The sequence below is a fragment of the Lutra lutra genome, chromosome 4, assembly GCF_902655055.1.
Source record: "Lutra lutra chromosome 4, mLutLut1.2, whole genome shotgun sequence".
NCBI lineage: Eukaryota > Metazoa > Chordata > Mammalia > Carnivora > Mustelidae > Lutra > Lutra lutra.
In genome coordinates, this window is record NC_062281.1 from 17,281,006 (window position 1) to 17,302,121 (window position 21,116).

Below are 21,116 nucleotides of genomic sequence, written 5' to 3' on the forward strand. Positions count from 1 at the left end.
ACCAGCTGATACGTAGTAAGGGACCATATAACTGAAAGAAACAAATGCCCAATGTCTATTTTGATGGTGTTTTCTCTTTTCTCTATCAAAGAAAATGATCCTCAGGCTGTAAAGAATAAGGGAAACAGCAGTGAGAGCAAATTAAAGCCAAGATAGGTGCAGCAGAAGAAAGCACCAATTTGCCTTAAACGGGTTAAAAATCTTCAGGCCCAGATGAGTTCTATCCCAGCATATTGAAAGTGCTGTAGATTATGACCCCAAAGCCTTTAACTCTGGATCTTGGAGAAAGTCTGTTGGAGGAGATGACATGAGACTAAATAGGGATACTTGCTGTCCTAAGTTTCATAAAAAGGAAAAATAAGTGTTCCAGACGCTGTATTCTGTGAACCAGATGCCTATTCCCAGGATGATTTGTGACCGTGAAAAAAGGGGATTATTTAGGGGCCTTTAGTGGTTTACCAAACCCATTTCATGCTGCATGGACCTCATTTCATGTTGTTGGAAGAATTAATTGATCATTAGAATAGAATTATAGCACAAGCACTATAATTTGATTCCAACAAAGCAGCTGGCCCAGTATTAGTCATGACTCATTCAGTTAGAAGTCAAGGCAGAAAGTCTGTTTATTAGCTCCTTTAATGGGAAGGACGCTGAAGTGGCTCTCAGAGTCAAAAGACTAGCTGCAGATACCGAGGTCTCAAGGGACCGGAAGCAGAGCCCTCTTCCCCACCTTCTTTCTCCCCAGCTCTCAGACTGCTTCTCAGTGCTTGGCTTCATCCCCAGGTGACTTCACTTCCTGCTATGGGGAGGATGGCTGTCGGCAGCCCCATATTCATAGTTTCCAGGCCTGGCAACCCCAGTGGAAAGAGAAAACTCCCTTTTCCTCGTAGCAATCTCACAGAGCAACTCGTACCTTTACTTTTTACGTTTCTGTACTGCCTGACTTTTTTATATGTACAGTGGACCCTTGTACAGCATAGGTTTGCACTGCGCGGGTCCACTTACAGTCTTTACAGTATAGTTCTGTAAATCTATTTTCTCTTATGATTTTCTTAACATTTTCTTTTCTCTACCTTATTTTATTGTAAGAATATGATATATAATACATATAACATACAAAATAAGTGTTAATTGACTATGTTATCATTAAAGCATCCGGTCTATACTAGGCTATTAATAGTTATGTTTTTGGAGGGGCGTCTGGGGGACTCAGTCATTAAGTGTCTGCCTTCGGTCAGGTCGTGATCCCAAGGTCCTGGGATCAAGCCCCTCATGGGGCTCCCTGCTCAGCGGGAGGTCTGCTTCCCCCCCCCTTCACTCTCCCCGTCCCCCTGCTGTGTTCCCTCTCTCACTGTGTCTCTCTCTGTCAAACAAATAAAAATCTTAAAAAAAAAAAAACTTTAATAGTTATATTTTTGGGGAGTCAGAAGTTATATGCAGGTTTTTCACAGCATGGATCTTAGTGCCCCTAAGCTCCATGTTATTCGAGGGTTAACTGTATTACTTTCTAACAAAATTTTTTAAATAAAAAAAATTCTTAAAAATCAAATTTATCAACATTACTATAAAGAACTGCATAGGGGCGCCTGGGTGGCTCAGTGGGTTAAGCCGCTGCCTTCGGCTCGGGTCATGATCTCAGGGTCCTGGGATCGAGTCCCACATCGGGCTCTCTGCTCAGCAAGAAGCCTGCTTCCCTCTCTCTCTCACTCTCTCTCTCTGCCTTCCTCTCCGTCTACTTGTGATCTCTCTCTGTCAAATAAATAAATAAAATCTTTAAAAAAAAAAAAAGAAGTCTGAAATCAAGGTGTCAGCAGGGTTGGTTCCTTCTAGAGGCTCTGAGCGAGTCTGTTCTGTATCTCTCTCCTAGCTTCTAGAAGTTGCCAAGTTCATTGGCTTAGAGATGCATCATTCCAATTTCTGCCTTCATCTTCACATTCCCTTCTCTGTATCTCTTTATGTGTCAAACACCCCTCTCCTTTCTCTTATATGGACGCCAGTCATTGCGTTTAGGATCTACCATAAATCCAGGATGATTTAAAGTCCTTAATTATACCTGCAAAGACCCTGTTTCCAAATAAGGTCATTTCAGGTATCAGAGTTTGGGACTTGAACATATCCCTTCGGGGTACACAGTTCAACCCATTATATCAACCAAAATCTGAAGTCAGTGTGTTTATTCTTAATATTGTTGGAGAGAAAATAAAGGGACAAAGAAAACCCTTTGGCTGACTCTGTCTTTTGGTGTTCTAAAATTTCTATGTCTTATTTTAAAAGAACTAAAACGACTACTACCACTTCTGTGGAGGTCAATCTGGTAATATCTAACAAAATCTCAAATGCATATGCATTTTCTGGGTAGAAGTTCTTTTTATAACTTTTTTGAAGTATAACATGCATAAAGAAAAGTGCACATATCATAAGGGTAGACTATGCTACCCTACATATTGTTCTTTCCTCTTCCACTTATATTAGGTAAACAATCACTTTAAAGCTTTTTTTTTCCTCTTGTAAACATGACACATATTTAGTGCAAAAAAAATCAGAAAAATTGAGAGAAGTACAAAGAAATGACACAACTATAGTATTACAATCCAGAAATTAACCATTAACATTTTATTATAGTTTATTCTGGTTTTTTTCCAATGCAAGTATACACATGTACTTTTTCAAAACAAAGATGGAACAGTATGATACTTACTTCTTTGTAGTTTAACAAGTTACCATGCATTGTGCCCATTTTTTAATATACTTAACACAGTTACATCGTAATTTTTAATGACTGTATAGCATCCTTCTTTTAAGAGTTTATTTTTTAAAGTAATCTCTACACCCAACATGGGACTCAAACTGAGATCAAGAGTTGCATGCTCTGTCGATGAGCCAGCCAGGCACCCCTATATAGTATCCTTCTTAAGTGAAGTCTCTCTCAGGGACATTCAAGTTGTTTGCAGTTTTTTTTTTTTTTTAAGGTTTTACTTATTTATTTGACAGAGAGATCACAAGTAGGCAGAAAGGCAGGCAGAGAGAGGGGGAAAGTAGGCTCCCCGTTGAGCAGAGAGCCTGATGCGGGGCTCGATTCCAGTACCCTGAGATCATGACCCAAGCTGAAGGCAGAAGCTTAACCCACTGAGCCACCCAGGCTCCCCTGTTTTCAGCTTTTTTGATATTATAAATAACACTGCGGTAAGTATTATGCTGCATAACATGTTTGAAACTTCTAAAAGGCCAAATTTCAAGTACAGAACATATATACAAAAACTTGTGTGTCTTAAATGTGCATCAAGAGAATTCCTGACATTCTCTCCAAATTTGCTGTAGTCATAACCTTTTCCATCCCAGTTAAGTGTAGTGTCCATTTCCATTTGCTGAAGCCAAAAAATAAAATAAATTAGAGTCATCCTTGATACCTCACTTTCTCTCACACCTAAATCCAATTAATCAGCAAATTCACTTGGCTCTTCCAAACACATCCAGAATTCAACCATTTATTTCCTCCCCTGATCTAATCCTGGCCCATGTCACCATCGTCTCTTGCCTGAACAACTGCAGTGGCTTCCTAACTAGGGATGCCAAATTTAGCAAATAAAAATACAAGATACCCAGTAAAATTGAAGTTCAGATAAGAAGATATTTTTTAGTGTATATAGAAACCCAAATATTGTGTTCTCCATGCAGCAGCCAGAGGGATTTTTTGAAGAAGTCAGAAAAAGTCAATCCTGTATTCAAAACGCTGTAATGTCTTTTTACCTCAGTTTTAATAAAAAGTAGAATGACTGAAATTAACAAGTCAGGAAACAACAGATGTGGATGAAGACAAAGGGGAACCCTATTACACTGCTGGTGAAAATGGAAGCTGGTACATCCCCTCTGTACAGTATGGTGGTTCCTCAAAAAGTTAAAAATAGAGCTACCCTATGACCCAATAATTGCACTACTAGGTATTTACCCAAAGGATACAAACAGTAATTTGAAGTGGCACCTGCACCCCAATGTTTATATTATAGCAGGAGTGTCCACAATAGCCAAAATATGTCATGAGCCCTGATGTCCATATATAGGTAAATATACATAAATGAATAATGGAATATTATTCACCCATCAAAAAGAAGGAAATCTTAACCATTTGCAATAGCCTGGATGGAACTAGAGGGGATTATGCTAAGTGAAATAAGTAAATCAGAGAAAGACAGTTATCATATAATTTCACTCACATGTGGAATTTAAGAAACAAAACAGAGGATCATAAGGGAAGGGAAAGAAAAAATAAGATGAAGTCAGAGAGGGAGACAAACCATCAGAGACTTAACTATAGGAAACAGGGTTGCTGGAGGGGAGGCGGATGGGGGGGATGGGGTAACTGGATAATGGGCATTCAGGAAGGCAATTAATGAGCACTGGGCGTGATTTGTAACTAATGACTCAATAAACTCTACCTCTGAAACTAATAGTACATTATATGTTAATTAATTGAATTTAAAAAAATTTTAAACAGAAAACCTTAAAGCTAGGGCCCACAGCCCTGCAAGATCTACTCCTGGAGGCTCTTTCCTTTTTAGTCTCATTAGCCTCCCTGTCCTCCCTTTTCCTCTGCTTGCATCTTTCTTATCCGAAATATACCTAACTTCTTTAGGTCTTTGCTTACACTTACCTGAGAAACCTTCCCTAATCATCCTCTCTAAAATTGAAGGATTCCCTCTCCCCCTCCCTGCTTTATATTTCTCTTCAGCACTTATGATAATAAACATTTATTTCATTTATTTTCTCTTGCCTTCGGCAAGAATTGAAGTTCCATAAGGGCACTTTTGTACTTATTCACTGCTGTATCCCCAGTGTTGAGAATACTACCTGTCACATAATAGATGCTCAATAAATATTTAACAAATGTCAAATTAAGGAAATGTAGTTATCCAAATCAATAAAACTTATTTCAGTTTCAGGAGAACTCCTCTCACATTCTGATCATTCAGCATGCTGTCTATTTCAAAGTAGTCGAGTAACTGCTGTATCTTAGAGAAGCTGTTTTCTGTAATTCTTTAACAGTAGCAAACATTTATTGAGCTCTTACTAGGTGCAGACACGGTTCTAAGGTATTATATCTTAGAGTCGTTGGTATTCGGATTATTATTACTATTATTACGTTAATTTACAGCTGAGGAAATTAAGACGGGGAAAGGTGAGTAATTTGCTCAAGATCATACACACGGATAGGGCAGTGATGGGTACAGAACCTGCGCCCTTAACTACAGTATTCTGCAGGGTCATTTTCAGGTCTCTTTCTGTTTTCTTTTGATAGGTAAATTGTTTGAGTTAAGCTATCCGTAAAAAGTTCTTAAGGATCACAGTCAAAACCTGCCTAACGCCCAGTGCTTTATGCCGCTACAGTCAAAGACTCAGCATTTTGCTTTTGAAACCTGCGTGGCGGGAAGCTGACATTAGGTGGAGGGCGGGGCTGGGCGGAGCCGCCAAGCCCCCTCTAGCCAATCAGAGCAGGCTGGAGCCTCCCTGCCCCCCCCCCCCCCCGACCCCCGACAGCCACGCGCCAAAATTCCAAACGGGACCTCTCTCCGCTACCCGTCATCTCCCTCCGCCGAGTTCAGCGAGCCGGAACTATATAAGAAAAAGAAGTCAGCGTTCTCCCGCCACTGTCCGCTCAGGTCCTGGTCACTGTCGGTGCAGGCCCTCCTCAACTTCAACCCGAAGTCCTTCGCCCGGCAGAAGGGCAAAAAGTTTCGAGCCGGCCGTTGCAGGGACGCGGCGTGGGCGGGACAGGCGGCGGAGGGATTCCGGGTGCGCGCGCTGCGGCCGCTGGCGCGGAGCTAGTGGCGCCAGAATTCGGAGCGCGGAAGAGCCTGAGCGGCTGCCGGTCCACCTGGGACCCGTCTCCCGCCGCGGACGCTGGGCGAGGAGACAGGGAAGATGGTGGTCCTCCGCAGCAGCCTGGAGCTGCACAGCCACTCCGCCTCTTCGGCCACGGACCCTCTGGACCTGTCCAACGAGTTCCTCAGCCTGGAGCAGATCGGTCGGAGGCGGCTCCGTTCGGCCCGAGCCGCTGAACAGTCCGCGGTCACCGCGGCCGCCGCGGGCGTGAGTGCCGGCCTGGGGCGGGCCCCTCGGGCAGGGCCTGTAGGACTGCCTGCGGCCGGTTGGCCGGGTGGGGCCTGGGGGTGGGCGGCGCGGTCCGGGTGGCAGTTGGTGGGGGGAGGGGGCTGGGAGGAGTGTTGTCGAGGACAAGTAAAATGGAAGGCTTCCGAACATCGGAGCCCCAAGGGATGTGGGTCAGGGCAAGAGATCGGGCAGTCTGGAACAGGGCTAGGCAGTTCGACACTACCTCATTTCACGCAAGAGGAAACCGAAGCCCTCCGGAATTTTGGTTTGTGGGGCTGCCCCACCCCCATCTCACACACCTCCCTAACCTAGCGCCCCGGCCCCTGCCCTAGGTTCGCATCTGTTGAGCGCAGCACACGTTAACTGACTCCCTGCCGGATGTAGGATAGATGTTTTAGGGGCCACGGGATTAGAAATATTGTAATTGAGGTTTCCTGACCTTCATTTGCGATCCAGAGAGGTTCGGATATAAGATAGCCGTGAATAGTACCAGGTTGCATAATGTGGAGCGATGGAGACCAACATTTCACGTACAGCTTCTTCACTTAAGCCTCGTTAAACAGCTCCATAAGAATGGATAGTTATGATATCTATGTTACAGGCGAAAAAATGGACTCAAAGTAGCCAGTGACGGGTAGATCTAAAATTGGAACTTGGATCCTCTGCCTCCAAAACCTTTCTCTATTATATCATGCTGCAGTTATAAACAATGTCTATAGGGGATGTTTCCAAGGGGGTGGAGCAGTGAAGTCTTGAAAGAGTTGCTTCTCTTTCTAGGTCTGCAGTACAGATTGGATCTTTGATTGCAGAGGTAAGGCCTGGAGGGAGAGTCCGTCCCTCCACCTCCCTGTGGCAGCTGCTTAAAGTGGCGCAGGTGGAGGAGACCCCGTTAACAAAAGGCTGGAGAAGTTGAGGAAGCAGCACTAGAAAAGTTAAGGCAGCAGGAAGTAGTCTAGTTCTCTTTGAGGGAGGGTAGGCAAAGGGCTGAGAAAAACAGGACGGGAGAGAGGGTTAGGAAGTGGCAAGTCAGAATGAGAGGCCAAGGGAGAGAGAGCACTACAAAACATAGTTAAGAGAGTGACCACTATATGAAATTAGTTGTCAGTATCCTCTGAAGACAAGCTGTACTGGTTGCTCCTCTCCTGAAGGGAGTGGAAAAGTGTTTCATCTCTGCAGTTGTCATGCTGAATTGAAAAAAAAAATTTTCCTGACTTTCAGGGTCATTTCTCGATCACATGTTGAGATCTGAGGAGGCCAGACACTTCTTCAGTGTACTGGGCTCCCTTGACTTACTAACGTATGTTCAGAAAATCTGATTATTTCAATAAATATTTATTGAATATTATTTTCTGTACAGTGCTAGATCCTATGACTGTAATGATGTATTGAGCAGTAAGTAATATAGACACTTAAAACAACTGTTTTGAATCTCAGCTTACCAATAATCTCCACTTGTTAAAAAAAGGTGATACCACATTTCTAGTGAGGATTAAATGTGATCATGCATGTAAGGAGATTACCTGAACAGTTGGCATATAGTTAGGACTCAGTCATTGTCAGCAACTAAGACCACTGTTAATTTGAATGCCCAAGCCCATCTTTCCAGTTCTTCGGGCCAAAAACCTGAGATTTGTCCTGACCCAGCTCTCATTTCATAATAACAAATTTTTTTGGTTCTACTTTCAAAGTATATCTGGAATCTTACCACTTTTCAGATCCTCTGTTGTTGCCATGTTGGTCCAAGCCATTATCTCTTCCCTAGGTTGTTAAAAGGGATTTTTGACTGGCCTCCTGGTTTTCCACCGTTGTATATAATGATCGCCTTCCACAACTGTCAGTTCTCAGTATAGCTTACAGAGTGAATTTTTTTTTTTTTTAAGATTTTAAAAAATTATTTATTTATTTGACTGACAGTGATCACATGTAGGTAGAGATGCGGGGCGGGTGCAGGGGGAGCTGGCTCCCAGCTGAGCAGGACAGACCGATGCGGGGCTTGATCCCAGGACCCTGAGACCATGACCTGAGCCAAAGGCAGAGGCTTTAACCCACTGAGCCACCCAGGTGCCCCCAGAGTGATCTTTATAAAAGTTAGAAAGTCGGGACGCCTGGGTGGCTCAGTTGGTTAAGCGGCTGCCTTCGGCTCAGGTGATGATCCCAGCGTCTTGGGATCGAGTCCCTCATCGGGCTCCTTGCTCTGCAGGGATCCTGCTTCTCCCTCTGACACTCTGTCTGCCTGTGCTCTCTCTCTCTCTGACAAATAAATAAATAAAATCTTAAAAAAAAATAAAAATAAAAGTTAGAAAGTTGATCATTCCTCTGCTCAAAAATCTCTAAGAGTGAAAGTTGAAAAGTTTGGGAGTAGCCCTACACCCCTTTTTCTTCATGATGACATCCTCTTCCATTTTTGCCTTTTGCAAAACCTAGTCTATTCCCATTGTATTGGTCTAGCTGCTTCTTGAATACCAGGGCCTTTGTACTTGTTCTCCCCTGTGTTGAGAATACTCTTCTCCTGAATATCTGCATGATTTGTTCCTAATTTACCTTCGACATTTTTATCATTTTTTTTTAAAGATTTTATTTATTTATTTATTTGACAGAGAGACAGCAAGAGAGGGAACACAAGCAAGGGGAGCAGGAGAGGGAGAAACAGGTTTCCTGCTGAATAGGGAGCCCGACGCAGGACTGGATCCCAGGACCCTGGGATTATGATTTGAGCCAAAGGCTGACACTTAAGAACTAAGCCACCCAGGCTCTCCTTTTATTTTTAATTAAAAAAAAAAAAAAAAGTCTCAGAAGTCGTAGTATTTAACATTTTCCAAGAACTCAGTCCTCCTACCCTTGTGAGATAGATATGATCATCTTTGTTTTGCAGGTGAGAGAACCAAGACAGAGAGACCTAAATAACGTGCGCGAATTTACTTTTATAATAAGTGATAGAGCTCTAGGTTCTACCTAGGAGAACCTAGGAATCTGTCTCTTTCAAGTTTTGCTAAAACTTTACCTTTTCAGTGATGCTTACCCTAACCACCTTATTTACAATTACAGATCACTCTCATTGACATACCTCTTTACTCTGCTTTATGTTTCCTTATTACTTATCATCTTCTTACATGTTCTATTAACTTCCTACTTTTTAAAATATTTTCTCTCTCCCTAAGTCAAAATGTAACTGTACAGTTCTGGAGTTTGACCTTTTCTTCAGTATTATATTTCTAGGACCTAGGACAGAACCTAGAGTGTAGTAGAGGCATAATAAATATTCGTTGTTAACTATCCTTGGTCTAAAGGAGCTAGTCTAGCAGAGTAGAACTAACACATCAATATACAGAGACTCTTTGCCATTCTTGTCATATCAATGGTATGTGGTGGCTGAGCAGGTAGCACTCAGATGGATTTTGTAGGGTGAAAGGGATTTATTTACCCCCAGGCTAGAATTTCCATTAGGGTTTATACCTTTTTGAGACATAGTACTTCTATCTTCTATAAATTCTCCATAGACCAAATTATAATTAAAGGGTTACTTAGCATGGGATTGGATCAAAAGAAATGGTTAGCCCTGATCGATAATGTATTCATGCTGTCAAAGCCTACCAATACCAAAAATGAAACATACCTTTGTGATTGGAATATTTTCTAATTTGGGGTCTTACATTCAATTCATTTGACTTAATTACAGCTTGCTATTTACATCAGTCATGCATTTCAGAAACTTAACTCCTGATCACCCTGATTGTCTTTAGGTATTCTTATCTGCGAAGCTACATATCTATTGACAGATCACTTTTTAGGTTAAGTTACTTTTAAAGATGATTAAATTTATTCCTATTTGTTAACTTGGGTTTTCCTTTATCTCAGCTCAGAAGGTGACCTTATATTCAATTTCTGAAGGTACTTATAATCACCTGTTTATTAACCTCTTTCTACCTTTATAGTTTGAATATGATCTTAATCAGGTGGGCTTAAGGATTTGCTTGTTTTGGGGTTTTTTTTCGTCCTTACTTGTATGGTTTCCCTGAAGTTTTGTTTAAATTTTTTTCTTTCTTAAACTTTTATTTTCATCCTAATTGGATCATGAGATCTAGCATTTTCATCCATTCAGACGCCCCTTCTGTGGTTTCTTTTTCTACCAGAGTCAGACTAGGCATTGCCTATGTCTGTGCTTTCACGGGTCTGATGTCCTTTGATTCATATTAAATTTAGGGTTCTCATGTAATAGTAGGGGATACATAAGGAATAGTAGTGCATTACTTTTAGGTTGCATTTATGTACATTTTTTATTAGGTTGTATTTATGTACATTTTTTATTCTATATGTTTGGTAAAATAAAATATGCTGTGGTATGTAGAAGTTTTTAAGGTGTCTAATTTAAAAGTTTGAAAAGTACTATGAATGACACATATATACAACATATGGAAGATTCTTTAAAATGTGGTATATAGGGGCGCCTGGGTGGCTCAGTGGGTTGGGCCTCTGCCTTCGGCTCGGGTCGTGATCTCAGGGACGTGGGATCTGCCCCGCGGCGGGCTCTCTGCTCAGCGGGGAACCTGCTTCCCCCCTCTCTCTGCCTGCCTCTCTGCCTACTTGTGATCTCTCTCTCTGTCAAATAAATAAATAAAATCTTTTTAAAAATTAAAAAAACAACTTGGTATAATACACAACACAGAAAAATGAAAAGTGTACAGTTTAGTGAATTATCACAAAGCATAAATAGGAATATTTTGACATGTTGCTATGACTGTTGCATCCTGAAGTTGAGTGACATGGTTCTCTGAATTCAAGAGTGTGTACTTGTTTGATGTAGTGATAGGCAGTCCATTTTTGTCAGTTTGTATTAAAGACTGGCCATTGATTTTATGCTTAGAAGTTGCAATTTTTAGGGACACCTGGGTGGCTCAGTCGGTTGGGCATCTGCCTTCGGCTCAGGTCATGATCCCAGAGTCCTGGGATCAAGCCCTGCATCAAGCTCCCTGCTTGGTGGGGAGCCTGTGTCTCCCTCTCCTGCTCCACCTGCTTGTGAGTGTGCTCGCTCTCGCGCGCTCGCGCTCTCTCTCTCTCTCTCTGCCAAATAAATAATCTTTAAAAAAAAGTTACAACTTTTAGAACAGGGATCTGATGAAATACTGTTCAAGATGGATTATACTGAGGGGTGCATAGGTGGCTCATCAGTTAAGTGGCTGCCTTTGGGTCAGGTCGTGTTCCCCGGGGTCCTGGAATCGAGACCCGCATTGGGCTCCCTGCTCAGTAGAGAGCCTGCTTCCACCTCTCCCTCTGCCTGCCCTCTGCCTACTTGTGCTCTCTCTATCTCTCTGTCAAATAAATAAAATCTTAAAAAAAAAAAAAGATGGATTATAGTGAACAAATATGGAGTTTGGAAGACCAATTAAAAGATTATAATATAGGGCTCCTGGGTGGCTCAGTGGGTTAAGCCGCTGCCTTCGGCTCAGGTCATGATCTCAGGGTCCTGGGATCGAGTCCCGCATCAGGCTTTCTGCTCAGCAGGGAGCCTGCTTCCTCCTCTCTCTCTGCCTGCCTCTCCATCTACTTGTGATCTCTCTCTGTCAAATAAATAAATAAAATCTTAAAAAAAAAAAGTTTATAATATTAATAGCTATCAGTTACATAGTAGTCGCTGTGTACCAGGCATGGTACCTAAGATACACACATAAATTTGCCTTATTAAGTAACTATTATTATTATCTCCATTGCAGATATGGAAGTCAAGACACAGAGACCTTATGTAACTTGGACAAAATTGTACAGTTCTAAGTGACATCCCAAGGATCAATCCAAGGCAGTCTGTCATTAAGAGTTTGGGCTCTTAATTGATACATTATTGTCACAATAGCCCAAAGAATAGAAAACTAGAAGCTAAGTTAAGGTGATACTAGAAGGAACAGAAAAAAATGCTAAATAATACTGCAAGGGGTCAGAGAGTTTAGATACAAATAGGGAAGGCAGTGTTGTTTCTAAAGAGGTGAGCAATAGGGGCGCCTGGGTGGCTCAGTGGATTAAAAGCCCCTGCCTTCAGCTCAGGTCATGATCTCAGGGTTCTGGGATTGAGCCCCGCATCGGGCTCTCTGCTCATCGGGGAGCCTGTTGCCCCTCCACACACCTGCCTCTCTGCCTACTTGTGATCTCTGTCTGTCAAATAAATAAATAAAATCTTTAAAAAAAATTTAAAAAGGTTAAGACTATATATCTTTGGGAGTCACCTACATAAAACTGGTAGTTGAGTTCTTAAAGGTGAATAGAAAACACAAATATATTTAAGAAGATCTGAAGTAATGGCTCTATTTTAAGGATGAGAAAAGGATGAATTGTTTTTAAGAGAGTATCATATGAACCACAGGGTCAAAGCATTTAAAGAAGGGAGTGATCAGTTGCGTAGAAATCAGTGAGGTAGAGCAGAGGCCATTGGATTTAACTTTCGGGTGATCGTTTTGGGGCTATTGTAAGAGCTGTAGAGGTAGAAATCAAATTGCAGGAGCTTTTGGAATGGATCCGTGGTGAAGACTTGACCATGTCTATGTTTAAAGATGAAGCTAAGGAGGGATATCACAGCTCTACTGGGTTAGAATATTCTGATGAAGTTTTCAAGGAGCCCTATGTCTGCATGCTTATTTAACTGTGATTTAAAACATTAGGTTTATACCTCATTTGTTGGGTTGATATTTGAATTGATTCAGCCAACTAACCCATATATTTTTTGTTATGAATTAAAGCTTGGATAAGCGTGGTCTTGTTTGGGAAAACAACATATTACTTAGTATATTTCTATTATACAATTGTGTCTACTTTGGGGAAAAGATTTTGTTACTGTAGTTGCTTCTTGTCTACTAACTTACTGATTCTGCAAGATTATAAGAGACTTAAAAAGCTAACAAAATATATTTTTTCCCCTTTAAAACTCCACTTTGGAAGAACTATCAGTGCTCTCAGTGTTTAAGTAGATTTTAACAAAACAATGAGGACACTACATCTGCAGGTTTAGTTTTCAGATTAAGTATGTTTTCTTTTTGCTTTTTATTTCATAGGATATTCTTTCTAGTAATGCAAGTTGTAAAATGTTAAAAATAGAAAGTGAAAGTCCTCATTTCTATCATCCAGTGTTAATTACTGTCACCGGTTGATATTTAACTTCCCTCTTGAGAATTATTTTGAAAAGCCGTATTAAAATGTGACTTTGGTTTAATAACTGCTACGTGTACAGGATAGCTCATCTAGAGGTATTTATAACACAAAAAAATTGCAGATAGTTTAGATATACATTAAGCAGTTTCTTAAATTGATTCATGTAATAGCTGGAATACTAGTCATTCATTTTATTTTATTTTTTCAGATTTATTTCCTTATTTTGAGAGAGAGAGAATGAGCAGGGTGAGGCAAAGTGGTGGAGAGAGTCCCCAGTAGACTCCCTGCTGAGTGCAGAGTTGGGGGCGGGGTTTGATCCCACAACCCTGAGATCATGACCTGAGCCTAAAACAAGAGTCAGCCACTTAACGGAGTCACCCAGACACTCCTAGTCATTCATTTAAAAAGATTTTTAGAATAATATTTGATGGCATGAGGAAATGTTTTGTATTACTAGAAAAAAGTTACAAAACATAAATAATATCCCAATTTAAAAGTCATGTGAATATGATTGCGTAGGAAGAGAATAGTTCTTCTGTACCAGAAGATTAACAGTGATTATCATAGGTAGCTAGAGTTAAGAGTGATATTTTCATCTTTGTGCTTTTCTTCTTTTTTCCCAATTATAATGGTCATGTTTTGCTTTTATTTTTATACTGCTTTTTTAAGAAGTATTTTTGAAAGTTATTATTTTAAAATTTCCCAGTGTGTACATCTATATAGGTGATTCCCCAGGAGCCTGTTTTGTTTATTTGTTTTTTCATGCTGTTAAGGAAAGCCTTTCTTGATGCCTAGTACTTGTTTGGAGAGTATGAACGAAGCCACTCACTATGCAAGTCAAAGATTCTCTTATACCACTTATAAAATAAAATCTTCCAAGTTTTTCAGGGAATCTTTTTTCCCAGTAGTTAGCACCCCCCTTTTTGCCTATGGAAACAAACCTTTTTTATTATTCCCAGGAATAGAGTGACATTTACTTTCTTTTCTTTTTTTATTGTAATAATTGTAGATAATATAAAATGTGCCATTTTAACCATTTTTAAGTGTACAGTTCAGTAGCATTAAGTACAGTCATTCATTCTGCAACCATCATCACTGTCCACCTCCAGAATTGTTATGTTCCAAACTAAAACTCTGTACCCATTTAATAACTCCCATTCTTCCTTCCTCCTAGCACCTAACAACTACCTTTCTTTCTGTCTTTATGAATTTGACTACCCTGGACCCTAGAGGAAACATACAGTATTTGTCCTTTTGTTACTGACTGATTTCCTTAGCATAATGTCTTCAGTTTCATACTTATTGTATCAGTATGTTAACATTTACTTCCTTTTTAAGGCTGAATAATATTTTACTGTAAGTACCACAATTTTTTAATCCATTCATCTATCAATGAACTTTTAGATCACATCTACCTTTGGGCATTGTAAATAACGCTGCTATGAATAGGAGTACACAAATGTCTGCTCTCATTTGTTTTGAGTATACCCAGAAGTAGGATTCCTGGATCACATGGTAATTCTGTGTTTAATTTTTTGAGGAATTGCCATATCATTTTCCATAGTGGCTGCACTATTTTACATTCCCACCAGCAATGTACAAGGGTTCCAGTTTCTCCACATCCTTGCCAACACTTATTTTCTCTTTTTTATAATAGCCATCCTAACAAATGTGAAGTGACATCTCATTTGTGGGTTTGATTTTGTATTTGTCTATGACTGGTTATGTTGGGCATCTTTTCATGTGTTTATTGGCCATTTGTATATATTCTTGGGGAAATGAATTTCTTGGGGAAATTCAAGTCTTCTGCCTATTTTTTGTTTTTTGTTGTTGTTTAAATATAGGAGTTCTTTATAGATTATTATTATTGAATAATAATAATAATTATTATATTTTAATTTAATAATAATAGATTATTATTATTGGATAATAATAATAATTATTATATTATTGGATAATAATAATAATAATTATTATTATCCATATAGATTATGGATATCAATCCTTTGTCAGATACATGATTTGTAAATATGTTCTAGTCCATGGGTTTCCATTTCATTCTGTGGATAGTGTCCTTGGCACAAAAGTTTGTAATTTTGATGAAGTCTAGCTTATCTTTTTTTTCTTATCTATGCTTTCAGTATCACATCTAAGAAATCTTTGCCAAATCCAGTGTAATGAAAGTTTTCCCGTATTTTCTTCTAAGAATGTCTAAATTTTTAGCTCCGTATTCCCTTTTACATTTTTTTTAAGGGTTTTTATTTCTTTATTTGACAGAGATCACAAGTAGGCAGAGAGGCAGGCAGAGAGAGGAAGGGAAGCAGGCTCCCTGCTGAGTGGAGAGCCCGATGTGGGGCTTGATCCCAGGACGCTGAGATCATGACCTGACCTGAAGGCGGAGGCTTTAATCCACTGGAGCCACCCAGGCACCCCTCTCTTGTAAATTTTTAAAGTTTCCTTTAAAATGCTTTTGCTATCTAAGGTGTTCCCCATTCCCATTGGTTTAAATAGTTAGAAAGGAGATCATTTCAGTCATTGTTTAGTGTTGACATTAAAAAATGAAACTATTATACCAGTTTTCTTATCTATTGAAATTTGAAAACCATAGTTATGTGATACCTGTCTTGGAACATTAAAAAGATAATACATAAGCATGCTTCTTTAGCAATCAGAAATGTTATCTTGATTCTTTTTTTTCCTCCTTTAATTTGTATTTCTAATTCATGGAAGCCACAGCATTTTTTTTTTTTAAGATTTTATTTATTTGGGGTGCCTGGGTGGCTCAGTGGGTTAAAACCTCTGCCTTCGGCTCAGGTCATGATCTCAGGGTCCTGGGATCAAGCCCCGCATCAGGCTCTCTGCTCAGCGGGGAGCCTGCTTCCCCACCCCCCTCTCTCTATGACTGCCTCTCTGCCTACTTGTGATCTCTGTCAAATGAATAAAATCTTAAAAAAAAATTAAAAAAAAAAAGATTTTATTTATTTATTTGTCAGAGAGAGAGAGAGGGAGAGAGAGTGAGCGCAGGCAGACAGAATGGCAGGCAGAGGCAGGGGGAGAAGCAGGCTCCCTGACGAGGAAGGAGCCCGATGTGGGACTCGATCCCAGGACGCTGGGATCATGACCTGAGCCGAAGGCAGCTGCTTAACCAACTGAGCCACCCAGGCGTCCCAAGCCACAGCATTTTATCTTGATATATTTTTATACTTAAAACTAATTTATTAAGTATCCTTTCATACTTGTAAAACAAAATTTAAACTTTTTAATACTTTTCTGTGATCACAAGTCTCTAAGAAAATACAGCTTATAATATTCAATTGATGCAAACAGCAAAAGCATACTTACTTTGATTAAAAATGATGAAACAGAAAGTGAGATTTCATTGGGATTTCATGTGATTGAAGTCCCAGCAATTAGTTCATATGTCTGTGGAGGAATCTTACTGCTGAAGCCTGTGTTTGGCATCAGTTCCATTGTTCTTATAAGTGTAAGCACCGGGAAACATTGTTCATATAAATAAGTAGGCAGTAATGAAAGGAGTTTAGCAGTGCCACCCAGTTTTTCTGGCTTATATACCAAAAACACTTGCCAAGATTATTTTTCATGGTCTTTTAGCTTGATTAGGTCTCTTTTCAATTTTGTTGAAAGCAGAGAATGAGAAACTGCCTCACAAAGGAAAGGATTTGTTGCCGATCTCTGTCATTCAATTTCTTAACACCTAACACTAGTTTTTTTCATTGTTTGGCTTTAAGAAGATTTTTAGGGCCTTGAGGCAGTCCATCATAGTAAGATTCAGAATGAGTGAGTGAGGTGACTTTCTTTTGTAAAGTGAGAGAAAGGTAAATGAAAGAAGATGCCTTCTCAGGCAGATCAGTTTTAAGAAAAAGTACATAGGAAGTTAAGAATCTGGAAGTAGATTCCCATAAAATTTTTCTTAGAAAGTCTGTTATATTACATCTAAGATGTAGGTGTTCATTTTAAAAATAATACACCTACTTCAAACATCCTTACGTATTTTTTCAAACATCTTTATGTATAGGTACACTGATAAAAGTAACAAACCCATACATATCACTAATATTTTATGAAGTACCTGTTTAATTTTTTTTTTTAAGATTTTATTTATTTGACAGAGAGAAAGAGAGATCACAAGTAGTCAGAGAAGCAGGCAGAGAGAGAGGGGGAAGTAGGCTCCCTACTGAGCAGAGCCTGATGTGGGGGGCTCGATCCCAGGATCCTGAGATCATGACCTGAGCCGAAGGCAGAGGCTTAACCCACTGAGCCACCCAGGTGCCCCAATACCTGTCTTATCAACACAAATCCTTGTGGATTAAATATCCTTATTTTACTTGTGAACCAGTGAGATATTCTGCTCAAAGCAAAATTAAATGACAAAATGTCCTGATAAAACAAAATGAAATGACTATGTAAAGCCAGCCTAAAGGGGGGGTGGGTAATACTAATATTGCAGGTTTTTTAAAATATCTGTCTGTTTTTTTTTAATTACCAATTTTCAGAGTAGTACAGCGTGTAATCAGTGTTGTTAGGTACTTTTACCTTCTCTTCTTATGTGAAAGTTGCATTTATATGGGGACTCTTGCCTGGGTGCCTCTGTCGGTTGATTCAGCCTTTGGCTCAGGTCATGATCCCAGGGTTCTGGAATCAAGTCCCACGTTGGGCTCCTTGCTCAGCAGGGAACCTGCCTCTTCCTCTGCCTGATGCTCCCCCTGTTCATGCTCTGTATCTGACAAATAAATAAATAAATCTTTAGAAAAAAAAAAGAAAGTAGCCTTTATATGATTTCAGAGAGATGTGTGTGAATTTTTGGATACTTTCCGACAGAACCTCTGTAGCTCATAAAGTAGCCACTAAGAGAAACTCTAGTCTATTGAACAATAATAAAGTCACATAGAGCACTGTGGCTTTTACAGCAGATGAACCATACATAAACAGTCTTTGAATTCAGATGTTGCATCATCGGGATGAAACTGAAATAGATGGTCGTAACTCCTTTTTATCATCCAAGGCCAAATTAACAATTCTGCTGGTCTAGTCGAAGGTTGCTGCCAGTGGGTTGCATGGCAGGCAATGGTTTGCGTATCTTTCTAATTTCTGTAGCCTCAAAATAAAGGCGTATTTAGTGTCATGAGCTGTTACAACTTTTTGTCAGTTGGGGAAAACCTTTTTAGACTGCTTGCTATGAAACAGAACTATAAGCCATCAATAAATCTTCTGTTCGCCATTTCATAGACATTGCTGATACGTGTTTATCATAAAAATGATTATTTAGTTTAAATAATAACTGTTGTAGTTTCTTGGGGAGATGCAGAATGATGCTGCCCCAAAAGCAGTTGTTACAAACTTGTAATCAAAGAAAACTCTCAGAAGGAGTTGAACTTGGGGATTTTGACTGAAGAAAAACTTAGATCCCTTTCTCAATTTCTCTTAAAGGATGCGTCTTCAGTTAAAGAAGTTGAGACCTACCACCGGACACGTGCTTTGAGATCTTTGAGAAAAAATGCCCAGAATTCTTCAGATTCTAGTTTTGATAAGAATTTGGAAATAACAGAGAAACATGCTAATGGAAGGCATTTTACAAGGTAAAACAAGATGGTTGAATGCTAATTCAAAACAGTTTTAAAATAATTTAGGATTTGCATTAATTTTTAAGTGTATTCTTGCCCCATCATCAAGATTCCAGGGTTGTAAAATATATTTTGAAATGAAATTGCCACAGATGAATATTACTGAGTTAAAATTTTAATATGTGCTGTTTTTATATTCTTGTTCAAAGATGATATTTGAGATATGTGTGAGCACAGCTGACAAAGTTGCTTGATAATTACTTGAGTATCTGTGTGACTTTGTGATTTCAACTTGCTTATGATATGTGGTTCTGCTTCATACTTAATACAAAGTCTTTATTTAAAATAGTAGTTATTTTTCTCATCATTTGCTATCAAGTATTTCATCAGTTCTGAGTCATTTATGAATTTGTGTGTTGGTGCACTTCTAAAAGCAGTCTTTCACGTAGGAAGTGGAACATTTTTTTTTTTAACTCGTCTGAGGGGACTAGATGATTTATACATATGTAAATTTCATTTCTCAAGAACCCTGAGCTAGATGGCCTGAATTCCACGTTAATATTCAAGAAATTATTTTCAGTGAATTAGGTAGTTAGGTAATCCAGGGAACTTGGATTTGTTTGGTTTGGGACAGATTTAAATCTAATTAGCTAAAAACCTTCACCTTTCCTCCCACTTTGGTGGGCCTGACATAAATGTGAGGGGTGCCAATTAGAATAAAATTTCTTTGATGAAATAATTGCTTTATACATTAATTCTTCTCATAAAGAAATTTTTCATAGTAACTCACAAGACTGGAACCCTCCTACTTTTTTTTTTTTTAAACTTATTAAATAATCTTCTACACCCAATGTGGGACTCAAGCTTATGACTCTGAGATCAAGAGTCACACGCTCCACTGTCCAAGCCAGCCGAGCACCCATAGGGTGCTCCTATTAATTAAAACCTTGATTATTTTGTGTAACATTTTCCAGATAAGTGACATCGTGCCTTTTGCTTTTTGTTAGTATTATTTAAGTAGTCTCTCATTATATAAATTTGCATCATTTCATCCATTTATTTTATTTTTTTTTAAGATTTAAAAAAAATTTTTTATTTGACAGACAGAGAGATCATAAGTAGGCAGAGAGGCAGGCAGAGAGAGAGGGGAAAGCAGGCTCCCTGCTTAACCCAGTGAGCCACCCAGGCGCCCCCATTTCATCCATTATTTATGGTGTGTTTACTACTGTATTTCACAGGATCCAAATAGCAGAATTGAAACACTCATTGTTTTATGAGACAGTAAAAAAGAAAAAACTCTGAAAGTTAAAATAAGATATTCCATCAATTTTAAGACATGTTAAAATTTCAGAGATGTTAAAAATGGAGGGAAATGTATGATTTACAGAACTGGTGAAATACAATTTAAGCTACCCTGTATTTCTGAAACTTGAAGTTTTTTGGGGGTCAGGAAAGTGGGCCATGGATTCTCTGTGAGAATTTTAAACTTTATTTTATGATCTGAAGAAAAAATAAACATTCTGGATCATCTAAATTGCTACCTTCTAGAGAATAATCAAAATTTCAGGCCCTACATTGGTGTTTACAACTAAGTAGGCACCACCTAGTACTGCTTGAGTTAGCGCAGGTTCATGAGGTAAAAATTAAGTCTGACCTTGATACATAAGTGATACTTTGAAGAGGAAGCCATGGATTTGATGTCATGACATGCTGTTCAGATGAGATTTTGGAGCACTTGAAATAAAGAGAAGTGGATGAATTGAGTCATGATACACAACAAACATGATGTACAACATACCAAACTCAAGAGAAACTGTACCACAGTTACAGTGTGTCTGTACCACATTCACACAACAAAGGGCTATTTTATTTCAGCAAAACCTCATATGTTAATATTTTTGTTAGTGGTTTTATTGGTTTTATTTGTATAAGATATAAATGAATTTCTCTTTAGTTTGGCTTGTATATAGTCACAAAAAAATTAATGTGGGGGGGGTACCTGGTGGCTCATTCGGTTAAGCATCAGACTCTTGATTTCAGCTCAAGTCAGGATCTGGGGTTCTGGCATCTAAGCACAGCGTCAGGCTCTGCAGTCAGCAGGGAGTCTCCTTAAGGATTCTCTCCCTCTGCCCTTCCCCTTGCTCACTCTCACATGCACTGTCTCTCTCAAATAAATCAAAATTTTTTTTAATAAATCAATCTTTTAAAAAAAAAGAATCTTAAAAATGTAATGTTGGAAGTCCTTAAAAGTCTTTACTTTTAAAAGTATATGTACCTTACTCAAGTTTATGAAACATT

The 21,116-nt window shown here is 39.2% G+C and overlaps 1 protein-coding gene across 1 annotated transcript in view; it reads left to right on the forward strand.

The window, feature by feature from the left end:
- Positions 1 to 5,614: 5,614 nt before the first annotated feature.
- Positions 5,615 to 21,116, forward strand: part of ATAD2 (ATPase family AAA domain containing 2) — a 67,632-nt gene continuing 52,130 nt past the window's right edge. Inside the window, exons 1-2 of the mRNA XM_047726499.1 lie at positions 5,615 to 6,084; positions 18,685 to 18,833. Of these exons, the coding sequence (XP_047582455.1) occupies positions 5,917 to 6,084; positions 18,685 to 18,833 (317 nt within the window). The 5' untranslated portion in view covers positions 5,615 to 5,916. The remainder of the gene's footprint in view (positions 6,085 to 18,684; positions 18,834 to 21,116) is intronic.